At 44.5% G+C, this 18,898-nt stretch overlaps 1 protein-coding gene across 5 annotated transcripts in view; it reads right to left on the minus strand.

Moving 5' to 3' along the window:
• DLC1 (DLC1 Rho GTPase activating protein) overlaps positions 1–18,898 on the minus strand; it is a 242,050-nt gene that overhangs the window by 138,103 nt on the left and 85,049 nt on the right. For all 5 annotated transcript variants that reach the window (XM_081924334.1, XM_081924333.1, XM_081924330.1 and 2 more), the window contains one exon: positions 10,258–10,291. In XM_081924334.1, coding sequence (XP_081780460.1) covers positions 10,258–10,291 — 34 coding nt within the window. The remainder of the gene's footprint in view (positions 1–10,257; positions 10,292–18,898) is intronic.

Below are 18,898 nucleotides of genomic sequence, written 5' to 3' on the forward strand. Positions count from 1 at the left end.
CAGATGTGGAATTCTTTCCTGGGATCAAGAGAGCTAGCTTGGCTTACTTAAACGGTAACATTTAGCTTTGACCAAAAAAATAAATAAAAATAAAGTAAAAATACTCTCGCAGACTTTTAATCTATCTAAGTGTAATTGACTCTGTTCAGGTTTTATATTCCAGCTCGCTTTATGAAAACAAGCCTGCCATCTCAGCCCTGTGATTTCTTTTGTGTGGTATTCATTGCCTCATTAGAAATAATACTGCAGAGTACGGAGGAAATCTACCCCATTTAACAACTTTTTTCACAGCGAATACACTGCTTAGTGTTCTTCTCCACCCCACAAAGTGGATCCATGGGCTGGGTGGCTATATCAAGCAACTCTGACTCCAAAGCAAGGGCAAGGAAGGCAAGAGGCAGCAGCGGCGAGAACGGGGGACAAAGCAAAAAAAGAATGGTGCAATGGAAGGACAGCTGAGGAAAAAAGCTCTCTGTAAGCGGCCAGTCCAGATCTCTGGCAAGAGTGATCTGTCCTCCCCACAGCAGGCCACTGGGTTGAGAGGAAGAGGGAGAGAGAAACGGGGAGGACCCTTTGGCGATCACACAGGGTCCCCGGACGTTTCACCATCTATTGATCCCTGTGCCACCACTTTATTTCTCGCTGCCACCACCTAGGCCCTACCTGGGACAATTCTGAGTCCAGTCAGGGTTAAATTGGAACATAAACTTCTGTTTATTTATTGCAGTTTAACAAGCGTGTGGTATCGGTCAATTACAATCACGGGGTGACTATCCAGACCTATAATTTTCGCTACCTGCTCTTACTTACTACATAGCCTCTCAGATATTCACTGTATTTTTCGCTCTATAAGACGCACCAGACCACAAGATGCACCTCATTTTTGGAGGAGGAAAACAAGAGAAAAAATATTCTGAATCTCAGAAGCCAGAACAGCAAGAGGGATCGCTGCGCAGTGAAAGCAGCAATCTCTCTTGCTGTTCTGGCTTCTGGGATAGTTGTGCAGCCTGCATTCGCTCCATAAGACACACACACATTTCCCCTTACTTTTTAGGAGGGAAAAAGTGAGTCTTATAGAGCAAAAAATACGGTACTTGTCTTCCTAGTGCCTAAGTGTTCCTGACTCAGCTTATTTTGCTACACTAACTCAACCTACCCACAGACTCTATGCCAATTCACTCCCACACCAACCACCACACAACTCCCAATGAACCTTCACCCCTCCCAGAGCTGGTTTTATAGTCCCTCTGACTCCACCCCCTGGGTTCTGATTGGGTAGCTTGTTTAACTATTTCACCTCCAGCACTCTCATATGTTAACATCACAGATCCCACTTCTGGCTTTGCCCACTACCACCACACTTCACCCAACAGATTGCCTCTGATGCAATATGGCCGTCAACAGAAGAAAAGTCCCCCACCCCTCATCTAAAGGGATCAGTAAATAACAACAGCACTTAAGGCAGAAAGCTCTGAGTATTATAATCTATGAGCCTTTATGCAATGCTCCCCTTGCACCAGTGTAGCAGACTTCTGACTATGCCATGTGACATCTCTTTCCGCTACTCCCCTGGATACAACCCCTACCCCCAAATCGGCCCAAGAGCGTTGGGAGAAGATTCTGGGTGTGTGGGGAAGGATGGAGGAGGAAAACAAGAAAGTTATGTTACAAGAGAAGAGGTTCACAGTATTTTTGTGTGAATTTCTGCTAGTAGTCACATTTGGTATGCAATGTTGCTTTGTATGTATATTTCTGCAAAGCAATTTTCTGTAATGTAAAACGTGTTATTTTCACTAAAATATGCATTTTAAGGCACACTTTGCACTAGTACATGCATTTTTATACACATTACTTGGCTACAGAATTGCATTGCAAATTTCGAGAAGTGCAAATTCTGAAAGATAGCTGAGTTTCGGTTCTCATATGTGTTTCAGAAAGTGTGAATTAGGTAAGTTCTGAACTGAATTTCCACCCCTCTCTGATTGCTGGGCTCTTCTTTCCTTCATGCTCTGAATCTGGAGTTCATTAGAATCCAATATTATTTCCTTCCAATTTGATGGACATGCCATTTTTTGGAAAAGTTATCCACCTTTCCAGTGCTCCAGTCTCAGCTGCCAAATGCATACTTTTCTGGCATCTTTGACACACTCCAATTGCTCCAATTCTCGGCTAGGAGTTCCCATTGACATTTACTACTCAGAATAAAAAAACCACCAAGTAAGTGAAAGAGACAATTCTGCCAAACAGATATTTCAGGGGGAAATCTTGTACCGGCAAGCATTCACTCATGAAACTAGGCAATACTGAAAAGAACACAAACCCAGGGAGTTGAGAAAACTTTTAGGAGGGAGGGAGATCCAAAGGATCCTTCTCAGTCTTATAAAGCCACTTACGACCTCAGGAGGAGGTGGTGTTGTGGGCATCACGCCCCCAACATGTGCGCGGAGGGTGGCTCCTAGCCCCGCGCAATCTGGGAAATCCTCGGCCGCGTCATCCCCGGGCCAGCCAATCGGATATTGAAGGGTAGTCCAGTAAAGGATTCTGGGGTGTGTGGCCCGGTCCGAAGCCTATGGAGGCCAGGGCCCAAGGCACCCCCCGAGTGGTGACCCCAGGGGAGTGCCTAGTTGATGTGCATCAGCAGGGCTCCCCTGCTGGTGTTAACCCTTCCCAGTCTTCAAACAAGCAGGCTGAAGCCGAATAGTTGATAGGACCAATGCCTAAGCCAATACCGCTCATCACCTGTAACCAATAAAGTTGTGGCCTAATTTTAGCCCATTAACCCAAATTACTGTGTCCTGTGTCTTTATTTCTACTGGTGGGAGGCGAGATCTCACCACGCAAGATCCATGCCCCCTACACCTCCTTTTCTGAGAATACTTACTGGCATATGGGGTGCATAGGGTGTTGTGGGAGGGGTAGTACCTCTGGTGTGTACCCCCTTTGGAAGTAGTTGACCACCTTTGGTGCCCACCCTGCACTCAGCTCTCACCTGTAGCTCCTAGAAGCTGTTAGCATGTGACAGTGGCCACACCCTGGGAATGGCTTTGACTGGCCGGCTAAACCAGGTGAGGGTAGCCAATAAGTCTCAAATGCCTGGTGAGTTAGGGACTTCCTTTGCATGTGAAGACAAGCTCCAGAGTGGACAAGACCAATAGTGGGTCCAGCGATCAAGAAGGCAGTTTCTGCAAGTGCTGTAGAGGGAAGTGAGGGACAGATGGGACTTGGCAGCCTGGGAAGGTAGCCCATCTAGGAGAAGGACAGCTCTGATCTGAAACCTCTGCTGCCTTGAGGGATATCTTTGAGAAGAAAAGGCTAAGGAGTAAACCTTTCACAAATGCAGAGGGGAGTCCCTTAAACAGTTGGATGGTGCCTTGTAGGCCTACTTCTGGCAACCCCTGCAACCAAGCTGATGCTCTGATTTCCTTTGGACCACTTCAGCAAGGCTGAGAGAAGGGTATTGTCATCTGGCCAGCCCAGATCTCCATACACACCCTAGGGAGGTCACTTCAGTGCTGCCAGTGTAGCACCTGGAAGAGCACTCCATTGTTTCCTGAGACAGACTGACACCAGCAACAGTTATTGACATATGAAGCTGCTTTCGGATGAGTCAAACTGCTGGTCACTCTAGCTCAGTGTTGACTACACCTGGGATTGGGAATCATTTGTTTCTTTTGAGGGTTGCCTTCCATTGACGTAATCACTTGCATGCCACATGCCACAAGTGGGCGGGGCCAAAGGTGAACCTGACATCCTTTATTATATTAGGTCAAGGACTACAGGTTGCCCATCTATAGTCTTCATTCACTGGCAGAGCTCTCCAGCCTCTCAGACAGGAGTCTTTCCCCAGCTCTTTGCCAGGGACCAAACTGGGAATTTCTCACAGGCAATGCACGTGTTTTGCAACTGAGCTATGGCTGGCAGTACTGCAGCTATGGGTAGGCACCCATTGCAATTGTCGCAACATGAACCTACATGCCATCTTTAACTTCACCCAGGTCTTACGTAAACCAAAGAAGGATTTGTCATTCATATGTGTATTCCCAAAACATTCCCCAACACCATGCTGAACCCGAGGGCATATACATATTTTCATTTTACCTAGTGCTAGCTAGTTACATCACTGCTTTGGACAAGAAAGCATATTCATATTCTCCAGGGGAGAAGAAATTTGGCAAACAGTCTTTCCCAATCTGGGCTCTGGGCAATAGAGAACTGCATTCTTCTTGTCCTGATTATTGCTTTAGCACTGAATGACAAGAAGGACATAGGCTTCCTTCTTCCAAGCAAGCAGAGGATGAAAACATTCTGAACACACAGAGATGCCCTAGAGGACCATCTGGATTTGATGGAGAAACGTAGCTGAGAATATTCCCAGGCCAACAATGACCACCAGGCACAATTCTCAGTAATGAGCGTGCATGAATGTAGAACACAAGCCTGCTTCTGTTCAGTGTACAGCACTCAGGCAGAAAGCTTCAAAGACAAGACAGCATGGTACATCAAAGGTAGTTCTCCTGGTAGCAATTATTGCCTTCCTTGCATTGAACAAACCGTGTTAGACTCCTGGGAGAACTCAGGGTGCATGAAAAAGGAGGACAGCATAACGGATGGTAGAGAAGGAGAAGCTCCACCTCTCAACTTGATTTGGCAATGCAGTTATGACGGGTACCTTCCCAAACAGAGTCAGTAGCACAGGTCATATGCTGATTTATGTATTAAAACAAATGTTACGCTTGCTTGCCCTATTTTGCTGGAAAGCCCTTTCTAACAATCATCATTAGGCAGAGAAGGGTCATATAGTCACACCAACATGTAAAAACACATTTTAAAACATATGGTTTCCCCCCAAAGAACCCTGGGAACTGTGGTTTATCAATGCTGCTGGGAACTGTGACTTTGTGAGGGGTGAACTACAGCTCCCAGGAATTTTTTTTTTTGGGGGGGTGTACTTTAAAGGTGTGGTGTGGATGAGACCTACATAGGTTGTACAGTGGTACCTCGGGTTAAGAACTTAATTCGTTCCGGAGGTCTGTTCTTAACCTGAAGCACCACTTTAGCTAATGGGGCCTCCCGCTGCCGCTGTGCTGCTGCTGCACAATTTCTGTTCTCATCCTGAAGCAAAGTTCTTAACCCGAGGTAATATTTCTGGGTTAGCAGAGTCTGTAACCTGAAGCGTATGTAACCCGAGGTACCACTGTATATAAGCCTGTGAAATAAACAAACAAACAAATAAATAAATAAATAAATAAATAAATAAATAAATGCAAACCATCTCACCAAAAGGCCAACAGAATGCCTACATCTGTATGCATAACCTATATTCACAGCCTTTTCAATGTAGCGTGCAAACAAATAACATTTTAACCACACATCAAAGACAGTAGTTTGTCAATGCTTTGCAAAGATGAAAGGTGTTGCTCAGCTAAAAGGCATTTCGCCTCTCTCCCAAATACTGGATTCTTCTAGGGACTGCCCATTGTTTATGTAACACATCTGCATCTCACTTTTTCTGTGAAGACCTCAGGGCAACATATCCGGGTCTGTCACATTTTATCCTCCTAATAGCATACAGTGATTTAACTATGACTTGCTCTGAGCATGGGTGTGAATCTGTGGCCTAGCTGGTGTTGTGGGACTGCAGATCCCATCAGCCGCAGCCAACATGACCAATGGTCAGAGCTCATGGATATGGTTGTCCATCACAGCCGGAGGACTATCACAGGTTAGCCACCCCTGGCCTAAAACCTTCAAATAAGCTTCAGCCGAGGACTCCCTGATCCTAGTCCTCTGCACATACACTTAACAGTATGGGTGCTGATGTTTCTGTGGTTGCTGCCAAGGCAGCCCAAGTCTGAGAAAAAAAATGCTTGATGCCTTCTTTACAGTGATGCAACTAAGTAATGTTAATGGTCCTATGGGAAGGGGACCCCCTTTAGACTGTTGTCTGCATTACTTCCATTGTGAAGCACATAATTAACATTCTCTTCTCCCCCCCCCTCACACTGCCATTCCATACTTAACTGTGGCTACATTGGCCAGCTGTAATCCCAGTTGCATAGGAGCCAACTTTGGCCCCCATAATAAAGGGGGTCGGGCCCCCACAAAGTTGATGGGCATTCCCATTCAAATGGTGTGTGTGCACTGCATCATATGATCAATGATGCGGGGTGGGGGTTACCTGGGCCCCCACAATATTTTGTTCAAGTTGGTGCCCCTGCCCAGTGCCCTCTGGCCTGCCCATGCCAGCCAAGGTGCAGGCACAGAGCCTGTTTGCCACTGTCCTCCTCATCTGCCACTCTTCTTCAGCCAAAGCAAAGCCCTCTAGGTCCCTCTGCCCACTTTCTTTGAGAAGCAGGAAGTCACAGAGACGCAGCAAATCTGCCTATGACTTCAGGGCTGTCAACCCAACGACAGCTTATGCTGGCTCACTGGGAAAGCCCCCTCCATGGATCAGACTCACAGAAGGAAGATGAGATAAGGGAGGGGAGAGCAAGCCAGCTAATCTTTTCAATCAAAGCATATCTGGATTGTTGACATGTAATGCTCATGCAGTGTGTTTTTTTTGCCTAACAGACACTGTATTAAACTGGAGGGGCATTTATTGGTTTCACCAAAAGGCTTAAAAAAAGCAGCAGCAGCAGCAGCAGCAGCAGCAAGGAATTCACTGAAAGACAGAACCCTTAAAACTTTCTCCTCTTCCTTAAAAAAGACAGGAAGGCTGACACGCTCCCTAACATGAACTGTTAACCAGGAACTATGGTCATCATCACGCTTTCTCCCAGCCCATAAATGCCAATGGAGCAACCAAAGGTAATAATATGTCCATTAAAATTTATTGGGGTTTGGCAGTCACCCATGCAATTCAGGAAGCAATGCTGGGACTGCTTTTGCAGAGTGACAAGCTGGAAAGGTTGAAAATGCTCATTTGACAGAGAAACACAAGTGCTGGTCAGGCTAGCAGGTTGAACACCACATAGCTGCAAGCCAAAACCAATGGAAGTCAGTTCTCATAATAGCGGAGTTATGAATTCATGGGGAGTGGGGAAGACTCCCAATAACCCCAAATTTAGTAAGTGGGTAGAATACTTCATAGACACATGACAATCTCCACCAGTGTGGGGCCCCAGGGCACACATTTTTGAGGGGCCGCAATCAGCCGCCCCCATGACAGGCACAGAGCCCTGGCAGCTGAGGTGCAGAGGCAGGCAGGTTAGTTTAGTGGGCAGGCTCCATTCACCCTCCGTGTGGGCTCTGGGAGCACCCCTCTGGTGTGCCCCACCCCGCCTGCCCAGTCCACCAGGAGGACGCAATGATTTCCCCACCCCGGGCACTGGCAACCCATGTTACGCCACTGGTCTCCACTGTGCCTCATTCCCAGGGAACACAAACCCTGGTTAAGGGCCAAGGCCCCTGGAATCTTGTTACTTCTCGGCAGAGATTGGGACAGCAGGTAACAGTATAGAAAACTAGGAGAAGTGGGAAAGGATCTTCCTCTTCGTTTTGGCAAGGAAATGCATACAGTCGTACCTCATTTTGCAGCCAGGATCTGTTCCGGAGCCCTGGCTGCTAGCTGAAAAGGATGCAGGGCAAAGTGCTGCGTCTGCACATGGAGCAGTTTGCGCTTCTGTGCATGCATGAAGTGTGATTTAGCACTTCTGTGCACGCGTGAGTGGCAAACCCAGAAGTAACCCGTTCCGGTACTTCTGGGTTTGCCATGGACGTTCACCGGAATGGACGCTAGACAATGTGGATGTTCGCAGAGGTTTTACTGTATATGTTTTGGGTCTCTTGCAGACATGCAAGACCTGAAGTGCTCTTAAAAATAACTAAGTGTGATTGCATTGCTTATACATTTGTAGTCCATTGAAGCTTTTTGTAGATATTAGCGCTATGCATGGAGGTATAGCATATGGAGGGGGAACAGAACTGTGCCTCCTGGCTTTACACAGAAGTAATGCTGCAGTGGCATGTGATGGGGGGCTAATGCTGTGTCACTTCATCCCTGCACAGGTGAATGAAGTGCCATAACTGTCGGGAGGGCACCACTGTTCTGCCCCTCATGCTATTGTTATGTGGCTCCATGTTGAACATGTGCATGTTGATCAAAGATTTCTTCAAAGAGGAAGTCTGATTTAATTGCTAGACTGGCTTTCTGGACCAAGTCTTTTCAAGGTAGCATATAAACATTAAAACATCATCGTCATCAATTCTAAAATTACAAAAAAACAACATTTAAAAATATACTACAGCTAGCCAAAAGCACTTATCACAAGCCAGAGCAATAAAACTACACTATATCCAATAAATATGCCTGGCTATTTGCCCTAGTTGTTCCACATCTGTACTCTGGGCTGGGGTGAAAGCAACTGAGGAAGAACCGAGGCTGACTGAAGTCTTAATTTTCTGTCTCTTTATGAAGACGTGTACATTTGTGCTTAGCTCCTTCTGAGAGAAAAGGCATTTTTTATTTATTTAGCAGAATCCCTTGCATTTTCTGTGCCTGCTTAAAGAAGATAACTTCTTTAAAGAATAAATCAGCTCTTCTGGCAATATCTGAAAATACTGTGGATGCAGAACGCTTGTGATTTTTTTACCAACCTTACAAGCCAAAATCGACTGGAAGAAGAGAAAGGACAGGGAATTTAATCAAAATACTTTTATAAAAGCTATTGCAGTCTTTAATGCTTTCTTACTAGAGTTCCACTTAGATCAAAGTTTAAAGCATTCTGGCTCACCAGGCAGTTTTTAAAAAAGCATCTTGTTTACTGACAGAGGAGCATGTCGGCAGTGACTTTTAAAAGGCCTCCCTGCTGAGAGCTCACACACTGCGGCTTGACCCATCTTGTCATCACTCAGTCACTTTATAGTCTTCAGTTCCTCTCACCATCTGGTGGCATTGTGAGGATCATACAGTGCCTGATGCTACAATCAGAGACTAGAAGAAGCTTCCAACAGCTAAGGATCCCTTTTAATTGCCTCTGTATTTTTCTACTTGCAGATCAAAGGTGTCACAGAAAATTACTAGTTCAAGATGCTAGTGTCTACTGAGAACCCGTGTAGGGCAGCAGATGGACTTGGGTTGGGGAGCCTAAATTTGAATCCACGGTCAGCCATGAAGCTCATTGGGTGGTCTTGTGGAAGTCTCTATCTACTAGATGTCACCCAGCTCCAGCTAATAATAAAATGTACACCTCTCTAAGCTCTTTGCAAGGAAAGGCAAGGAACTGCTATTGTGGTAAACAAGCAGGTTACCAAAATATCCTTTTACAGAAACAAAAACGACAACATCTTACAAAATCGTCTAGCCTTGTAGATACAATGAACAATGTAGTAAGCAACAAAATGAGTCAAAACAGACACGAGCTACTGTTACCCTACGTTATCTACGGACTGGGCACTTTCAGAACATAACTGTTTCCAAAAAGATTCAATCACATACCAGCAGATTCACTGCAAGTAAAGCTGATTTAGTACTCATGTACAACAAGCTTGCTTTTCTTCATAAAATCAGACTTTTTGCAAGAAGTAAAGTGTTGGGAAAATGCATTAGACAACAACTGCTTGAGGCAACAAACATCATATAACTTCCCACAAACAAATCAGAAGCAACAGTCAACATCATCTAGCTTATCCACAAATTTGGGGCAAACAGGATGAACACTCAATGAACAAAGAGGGGAAGAGATGGAATATGAAAAGCTTGGGGTCCTGTCCTCTGACCACAAAGAGCCTCTAAATTTAGGGTCTAAAATATTGTGTACAACATTGTGGAGAATAGACCCTGATCACAAACAGTTGCCATCCAGTCTTCTGAAAGTGGGTGCCAATCCTTTTCACCATTAATTCCCCCTCGCCTGCCACATCAGGCAAAAGCACCAAAGTACTAAGTCACCAGCCAACCAAATAATATCAAAGACTGACCAATAAGAAAAGCAAGATCCTAATATATAATTTTTTTGCAGCAACCATATTGTCTCTTACCATATCAGTTTAACAAAACCGTTCATGTTGTGAACTTTTCACAAATCTTTGCTACAACCAGACACTACCTTTTCCCCTGGCATGGAATAGCACTGTTGCTGATAAACACCCTGCAGTTGTACAATATTATTTCTTGGGTTTCTTGTTTTTGCACCACCTGCTGAAATTTCAGCTCAGCTCTTTCCATGACGATATGCAAACCAACGTTGTACAAAAATTAAGTTAGGGGCAGAGACCAAAAGAAAATAAAAACAAACGGGGGGTCCCGCCACTTACCAGCCTTCTCCTTTTCTGTAAAAATTGGCATGGCCTGCAAAGGAAGGAAAAGATGTTACATTTCTAAAAGCAGAATTTAAAAAATGGAGATGAATGATCACACATACATCTCTGCCTCTCAGTATTCTTTCAGATATCCATATGAGATAAAATTAACACAGTTGCTGGTTAGGAGTGACATCATGAGGCAGTCTCTGCTCACCACCCACGTATGTTCATTAGTTCATTTGGGTCCCCCCTTCCCCCAATCTATAACAATACCTTCGCCTGCTTATTTGTCTGCCTGCAGCTCCCTGTTCGTCCATCTAGCTTGGCAGAAGCTCTCCAGGGACTCAGGCAGAGATCTTTCACTTCACTTGATACCTGATCTTTTCCCAGCTGGATCTGCCAAGGCCTGAACCTGAGACTTTGTGATTGCGAAACATGTGCTCCACCACAGAGCGATGGTTCACCCCCCCCATCCCCCCAGACATCTCATAAGAGCACACAAGCAAACAAACCAATGTGCAAAAAGACCCTTTAAAAAGCTTTATTTTCTCTTTCTCAAAGCCCTCCTGCGCAGATGTGTCTGCTAACAAAGCTAAAATATTGCACATGATGGGGCACCGTTGTTCTACTTGTGGCAGCCCAAGAAAATATATATACAGCTGTGCTAGATAACAGTGATTTATAATGGTGTAGATGCTTATTCTCTCCCAATATGTGGATTAGCATCTGAAGAAGAGCAGATCTCTCTCTCTCCCATAGTCTCTCTCCAGTGAGTCATTACCAGATTTTGCTCCCATGTCCTCAGCTGCACCAAAACATGACATTCATAAATTCACATTGGCCAATGTCTGTGATATGTATGCTTACTTGAACGTAACTCCCACTGTATCCAGGTAAGTGGATGCAGGACTGCAGTCTCAAATTCTTTCTTTGTATTACAAAGAGTTCAACATAAAAAAGGTATGGAAACTCTAGTAATTTAGTTCAAAGCTATAATATTTTGAGCATACTCTAAAACTGACACACAATAGAAGCTGATTTCAGGAACTTCCTGCTCAATAGTCCATGATAAACCATGGAAGGGGAATTTGTGGCCCTCTAAATATTCTTGGACTCCAACTCCCTGGTCAGCATGGCAAATGAAGAGTTGTTGGTCTCCCACAGGGTTCTCCAGTCCTGCCATAGACAAATGGATCGAGGTAGCTTAACAAATCAGTTCCTAAACTGAAGCAGGATAGATTACAAATCTAGAGCCTCTTCTCAAGGTGCCCACACCTCCTGAAGCAAGGCAAGAAGTGACAGGGGAAAGAGCCTTCTCTGTGGTGGCACCCCACTTGTGGAACTTTCCAGACACCTGGTGCCATGTCTTTAATTCCTTCAGCATCAGGCAAAGACTTAATTGTTTAAAGTATACTCAGCCCTTTTCAGTTCCATCTGTATTTACCAGTAAGTTGCTGCCATTTACTTCATTGAGTCTCTGCTTTAGTGTTTTACTGATATTTTATATTTTATTGTTTCATTGTTTTAAAATGGGAGGTGCTCCCAATCTGTGAGGGATGTAAGTACATAAGTAAAAGAACATATAGAATTGCTGGAAGATACCTGATGCTGTTTAATCTCTGAAGTGGAACAGTTTCTATTTTGCTCTGAGATTGAAGGAAGAATGGGGGAGATAAAAAAACACACACCTCCTGGTGAAGTATTTATAGTCTTGGGACTAATATAGCCCCACCCTCTATATTTGACAAAGGTGGGGCTAGCACACTGGGACACAGAAAGCTGAATGGATTACTTGTGCGGATGTTGCAGATCTCTGCCCCACACCGCAACAGTGTGAGGTAGGGAACCTAAATATTTTACTTTGTGGGCAGAAGATCACAGTCTCTAATCCTCTAAATGCTAATCCATTTAGATTTTCCCATTACAGTATAAAACAAAACATACTGTAAACTGAACAAAACTCCAAAACACTTCTGCATGTCATTCAGACTCCTTTGGGTGACAGATCATTACCCAGATACTATGTGTTAAGTTGTGGGTGAATATATCAGACGACACAGTGATTCTTCAAACAGCTCTTGTTTATTCAGAGGCCAGAACAGAACTGAGCTGAAGGGCTCAGTCAGCCTGCTTATATAGAGCTCCAGTACAACATTACTGTAGCAACTTTCTAAAACTATCCAATCACTGAACGTCACTTTTGATCCTTCATTTGCATAACTATCTACAGTATCCCCCTGCTGGCCCAGGGTGAAAACTTCAGTACATAACACTATGCCTATGCATTTAAAGCAGGAATAGGAAACCCCAGGCAGCATGGTTAATGGTTAGAGTTAATGAGGGTTGTAGTCCAGAAATGTCTGGTGGGCTACAGGTGCCCCATGAGACAAAATGCAGCCACGACAACTCTGGTTTTTCTTCATTTGCCTCTTCACTGGCTTATCAATTAAGCGGAGAGCACAATATTTGTGTCACACATTACAGTGCAGAGAAGAGCAGACACTGGGCTGCAATTTTCAGTAGCTACCACATGTCTCGAGTACAGTCTAATTTTGCCCTCAGGGGTATGTAGGCCTCCCACCGTACATCTTATGAAAACTTTTTTGTTGTTGTTCCTTTGAAATTCCCCTGCTATTTCGCAAAAACCGCCAAATTTGACCTTGACATTTCCAGTCAATAAACCAATTTATTGAACCGGTCGAGGTCAGAAGGTCTGAGCATGAAACACAGAAAATAAGATAGTATATTGCGTCATTTAGACCAAGCAAATGAAATGTCAAAAAGATCAACTATTCAAACATTTGTTGAAATGACAACATGTTACTCCCTTCTCCGGCCCATATGTGCTTTCCTTAAGAACTATGAATATCAACCAAACTACTGGATAAGTATTATTTCCCTTAAAAACACAATAAGGAGTGAAAACATATTATTCCATCACTTCTTCAGGCAAGCAAGCCCCATAAAACTTAAGGGCTTTTTCTTTTGGTGGGGAAGGGGTTGCTAACATACTATCAACCCAGCAGGATAACATGCCTTACTGTAACTTATGAAAAATGCTTGCAGCTAAAACATAGCTTTGAATTCACTATGGACCTTCCTCGATAGCTTCCATATGCTTTAAATTAAATGCATTCCCAGGAAGTGATTTAACATTTTTGGCAAAAGAGCAATTAAATGGGATTTTCCTGCTCAGCCAGATGGGTCCAGTGCAGCTTCGCATTATTCCAAACTCCTGATGAAACAAAAGAACTGTACTAATAACTTCCACATGATCAAATTATACACTTTTGTTTAAAAGAATCTCCTTCTAGATCTTTTCTATTTCACACATGTGACACTGAAACTCAAAACAGAATTACTAATATGTCGTCACTATTTAAAACCGCTCGTTCCTATTTGTTCATATCTGTTGCAGTTAGCTAACACCACACAGTAACTATTAGGGTTGTCAACCATTTTTTAAATAATAAAAAAAATAGTTCATTAATCGTCTGACCATTTAACGAAATACAGTTGTACCTTGCACCCCATGCAAGTCTAATATTTTGGCTCCTGAATGCCACAAACCTGGAAGTGAATTTTCTGGTTTTTGAACGTTCTTTGGAACCCAAACATCTGACACAGCTTCTGTGGCTTCCTATTGGCTGAAGGAGCTTCCTGCAGCCGATTGGAAGCCACACCTTGCCTTGCAGAGCTGGCGCTCCCTGGCAGAGACCTGGCAGAGGCAGCAGCAGAGGAAGTGGGACATCACAGATTGATCTAAGAAGCTGGGGTGGCTTCTGTCAATCAGCGATGTCCTGGGGAAATGGAGGTTATTGGATGTGAAGCCTATTAACTTTTTAAAACCACAAATGTTCTGGTTTGTTCTTGTCCCACTTTTGTTGTCCCTCCAGACAGCAATAATGTGGTAGCATTGCAGAAGAAATTGAAGCAGAATAAACCCATCACTAATGTGCTATTATTGTGTCAAGTCCATGCTGCAGAACATACACTAGGCTTGCCATATGTCAGGAAAATTCCTGATATACCCTGGTTTCCAGGTGTAAAAATGGCGCCAGGGGGAATTTTGCTGAATCGGCAAAATGTTAGGGGAAAGCTGGATATATGGCAATGGAAAAAGCAGCTGAAACAGCCCAAAAAGCTTGAAATCAGTAATTTTGGGTCAGGTTTCCAAAAGAAGCTTAACAACTTTGCAGGTGTCAGGAACCCTAAACATACCTTCAATAGAACACCAGTCTGATGGCCCCATAGGCAACTCTATTGTGGAAATGCAGTTCAGATGGCCATCTTCAGTGCACACCTTGAATTATTGCATATGACATATAGAAACTGAGCAGGCCTAACCTTTCTGAGATGGCATCATCCCCATGGTGGATAAACCTGCATCTTATTTTATTTTTGCCTGCCATGCAGCTATTAAGAAGCTCTGCTTCCTCCAGAAAGTATTCATCACACAGCTGAGGCAGTCCTATCTATCGTTTCACCTGCTTCCCAGCCAAAGATGTCCCTGAAGCAAAGTACAGACAATAAAAATGATAAAAACAAGATCATAAAACAAGAACTAAAGGCATGATAAAGCAGAGCCAAGCTTAAAACCCAACTGGCTGAAACAGAATATTTAAGTCCTAAAAGCCTTCCTAAAACAGAAGGCTTTTTCTTAGCCTCAGTGCTCAGGCCACCTGCGAGAGCACAAAACACCACAGAGTTTACCACCTGCAATGCCTCTAATGAGCTGTTAAGAAAGCCTTAACAGTGGTCCTTAGACTTGAGAGTTTGTGCATACCCTCCAACACTTGTTCAATGAAAATAGGGACGTCCTGTTGCTGTTGAAGTAGTAGTATTTATGCCCCACCCATATGAACCTGACTGGGTTTCTCCAGCTACTCTGGGCAGCTTCCAACATCAGATTTATGTTGATGTAATTGCGAAGACAAGGGACACATGTGGCACTGTGGGTTAAACCACAGAGCCTAGGACTTGCCGATCAGATGGTCGGTGGTTTGAATCCCCACGACGGGGTGAGCTCCTGTTGCTCGGTCCCTGCTCTTGCCAACCTAGCAGTTCGAAAGCATGAAGTGCAAGTAAATAAATAGGTACCGCACCGGAGGGAAGGTAAACAGCATTTCCGTGCACTGCTCTGGTTCGCCAGAAGCGGCTTAGTCATGCTGGTCACATGACCCGGAAGCTGGCCAATAAAGCGAGATGAGCGCCACAACCCCAGAGTCGGCCATGACTGTACCTAATGGTCAGGGGTCCCTTTATCCTTTAATTGCCAAGACCTTCCCCCCACCACAAAGAATCCTGTGATTAATTGTTTGCCTCTCTTTAGAGATCCCCCAACCCACCCATTTCCGCGAGGAGGCATTCCTTGAGATCTCCAGTGACCAGAGCATTTATGGTCAAAAGGTTAAAAACAACCCTTTGAACTGGACCAAGAAACTTACTGGTACCCAGTACAATTACTTGAGAATTGGAGTTAGGTGTTAGCTATGTCAGCAACACAGCTGCAACATTTTGGACATGCAGTAGTTGCTGAACACATTCCAATAGGTTGCCCACACTGACTGCATTGCAGTAGTCTAGCATTTACCCGAGCGTTCCTTACAGCAACTTTGTCTGCATTGTCAAAGAACAGACAAAGTCAGCATATGGAAGTCAGAAAAGTCATTGCTGGCCAGAATCAAGCGACAAAGATGGACTGGGGAGGGGCCAGAGGCATAGCCCCGTGGCAGATTATCTGTATTTCCTGCAGGTTCAATCCTTGCCATCTCCAGGTAAGGGTTAGGCAGTACCCAAGACTGAAACCCTGGTGAGCTTCTGGCAGTCAGTGTAGACAATACTGAGCTAGATGAACCAATGGTCTGACTCAGGCCCCATCTCCTCTATACCTTTAAAGCAGTAAGGTAAAGGTAAAGGGACCCCTGACCATTAGGTCCAGTTGTAGCCGACTCTGGGGTCGCTCATCTCGCTTTACTGGCCAAGGAAGCCGGCGTACAGCTTCTGGGTCATGTGGCCAGCATGACTAAGCCGCTTCTGGTGAACCAGAGCAGTGCACGGAAATGCCATTTACCTTCCCGCTGGAGTGGTACCTATTTATCTATTTGCACTTTGATGTGCTTTCGAACTGCTAGGTTGGCAGGAGAAGACCGAGCAACGGGAGCTCACCCCGTCACAGGGATTCGAACCGCTGACCTTCTGATTGGCAAGTCCTAGGCTCTGTGGTTTAACCCACAGCGCCACCCGCGTCATACCCCTATTCATCTCACAAAGCTACAATTTAACAGCCAATCCCTCTCCCCAGGGAACTTGGAAAATTAAAGCTCTATGAGGGAAACAGGGAACTCCCAGCAAGTCACAGCACCCTTAACAAACTACACTTCCCAGGGTTCTTTGGGGGAAGCCATGGCTGTATTAAATGGTTTAATACTGCTTTAAATGTACAGATGCAAGTTCCATAGAAGGCTAGGTTCTCTATAAGTCATGTTGGAGTAACAAACCATATAGGAGACACATTAGACTAGCCATCTAATAAAGGAGGAAACATGGAGCATATATTATCTATGAGTCACCCTCATCCCTGCCCCCTCAACTGTTCTAATATTAAATATGAAGCAGATGCAGATCAATGGCATTGTGGATTATGCATATATTTTAATAACATGAAACAACCATTTCGGGTCTCAAGGCAGATATTAATTCATGAGGCAATAGAAATAGCCCAAATCACCAGAGTCATGTCTGAACCATGTGTAAAGTACTCTTGAGGCTTTGCAATAAACTTTAAAGATTTCACGAGAACATCACATTTGTAGTTGCTGAAATAAGAAGGGAACATGAGATTTTAATTACCAGCCCTTAAGATACAAGTAGACTTTTTATTTTCTAGCAATTAAATTTGCCAGATTTTGGGGTTTTATTGATGCGTTTGTGATTGTAAAAGGTTTTGCAAGATAAACATTAGCTAAACTAATGACTCTTAGCTTGAGAGGAGAAAAAGACCTGCTGTTGCATAAATGAACCCCAACAGAACCTTCGCTGATGGATGAAAAGCATTAGGTCTCTAGAGGACAGTCCCTTTCTAAGGAAAACATGTCAGATCTTAGTTTTGGTAGTCTGCTCTCTCTGGGAAGAAAGAAATACAGAAGGCTGGACTGCAAGTTAGACAAATTCCGTTTCTACAAATTTTATCTAGTGCTGCTGCCTGAACAACTATCTGGCTGCTTTTCACATACAAGCAAATTCAGCCCAGCAATTCAAGCTGGCCTGGTGAGGTCAGAATTCTTGCTGGAGAGACTGAGATATACATATCTAGATCTAGACACTGGAGCATTGTGGCTAGTGCAGCATCTGCCAAGGACTGGGGGTCACAAGCATGTTGTACACAGACAGATATCTACCCTCTATTCCCTTTCAAACACAATTCAAAGTGGGGCACCCAGACAAAAAAGAAAGAAAGAAAAAAGGGCAGAGTTATTGAAAGGAGAAAGGAAATTCCGACTAAACATACAGAAAAAGTTTCCGACAGTAAGAGCTGTTTGACAGTGGAACAATCTCCTTTGGGAGGTGGTGGGTTCTCTTTCCTTGGAGGTTTTAAGCAGAGGTTGGATGGCCATCTGCCATGGATACTTTAGCTGAGATTCTTGCATTGGAGGGGTTGGACTAGATGACCCTTGGGTCCCTTTCAACTCTACAATTCTATGATTCTTGCACCTTTAACTGCTGTTACACATAACTACTAAAGCTACAGGAGCCCCGTCCTCTTTTTCACCTGGCCACACTAATTCAAAGTGTTGCTTAAAACCCATAAATCCCTAATTGTCTTAGGTACCACATCTTGGAGATCATGTCCTCCCTTCTGCCCCACTGTGATCTCCAGCATTTGCTGAGTATTTTTTCCCTTTAAGAAGAACTGTTTGCCTAAGTGGATAATGTTATCATCATGTTGTTGTTGTTGTTTAGTCGTTCAGTTGTGTCCAACTCTTTGTGACCCCATGGACCAGAGCATGCCAGGCACTCCTGTCTTCCACTGCCTCCCACAGTTTGGTCAGACTCATGTTTGTAGCTTCGAGAACACCGTCCAACCATCTCGTCCTCTGCCGTCCCCTTCTCCTTGTGCCCTCCATCTTTCCCAACATCAGGGTCTTTTCCAGGGAATCTTCTCTTCTCATGAGGGGTTAAAGTATTGGAGCCTCAGCTTCAGGATCTGTCCTTCCAGTGAGCACTCAGGGCTGATTTCCTTAAGAATGGAGAGGTTTGATCTTCTTGCAGTCCATGGTACTCTCAAGAGTCTCCTCCAGCACCATAATTCAAAAGCATCAATTCTTCGGCGATCAGTCTTCTTTATGGCCCAGCTCTCACTTCCATACATCACTACTGGGAAAACCACAGCTTTTACTAGGTAAAGGTAAAGGTACCCCTGCCCGTACGGGCCAGTCTTGCCAGACTCTGGGGTTGTGCGCCCATCTCACTCAAGAGGCCAGGGGCCAGCGCTGTCCGAAGACACTTCCGGGTCACGTGGCCAGCGTGACATCACTGCTCTGGCGAGCCAGAGCTGCACACGGAAACGCCATTTACCTTCCCGCTAGAAAGAGGTCCCTATTTATCTACTTGCACCCAAGGGTGCTTTCGAACTGCTAGGTTGGCAGGCGCT

This window comes from Podarcis melisellensis (assembly GCF_964234715.1).
Source record: "Podarcis melisellensis genome assembly, chromosome: 9".
NCBI classification, from domain to species: domain Eukaryota; kingdom Metazoa; phylum Chordata; class Lepidosauria; order Squamata; family Lacertidae; genus Podarcis; species Podarcis melisellensis.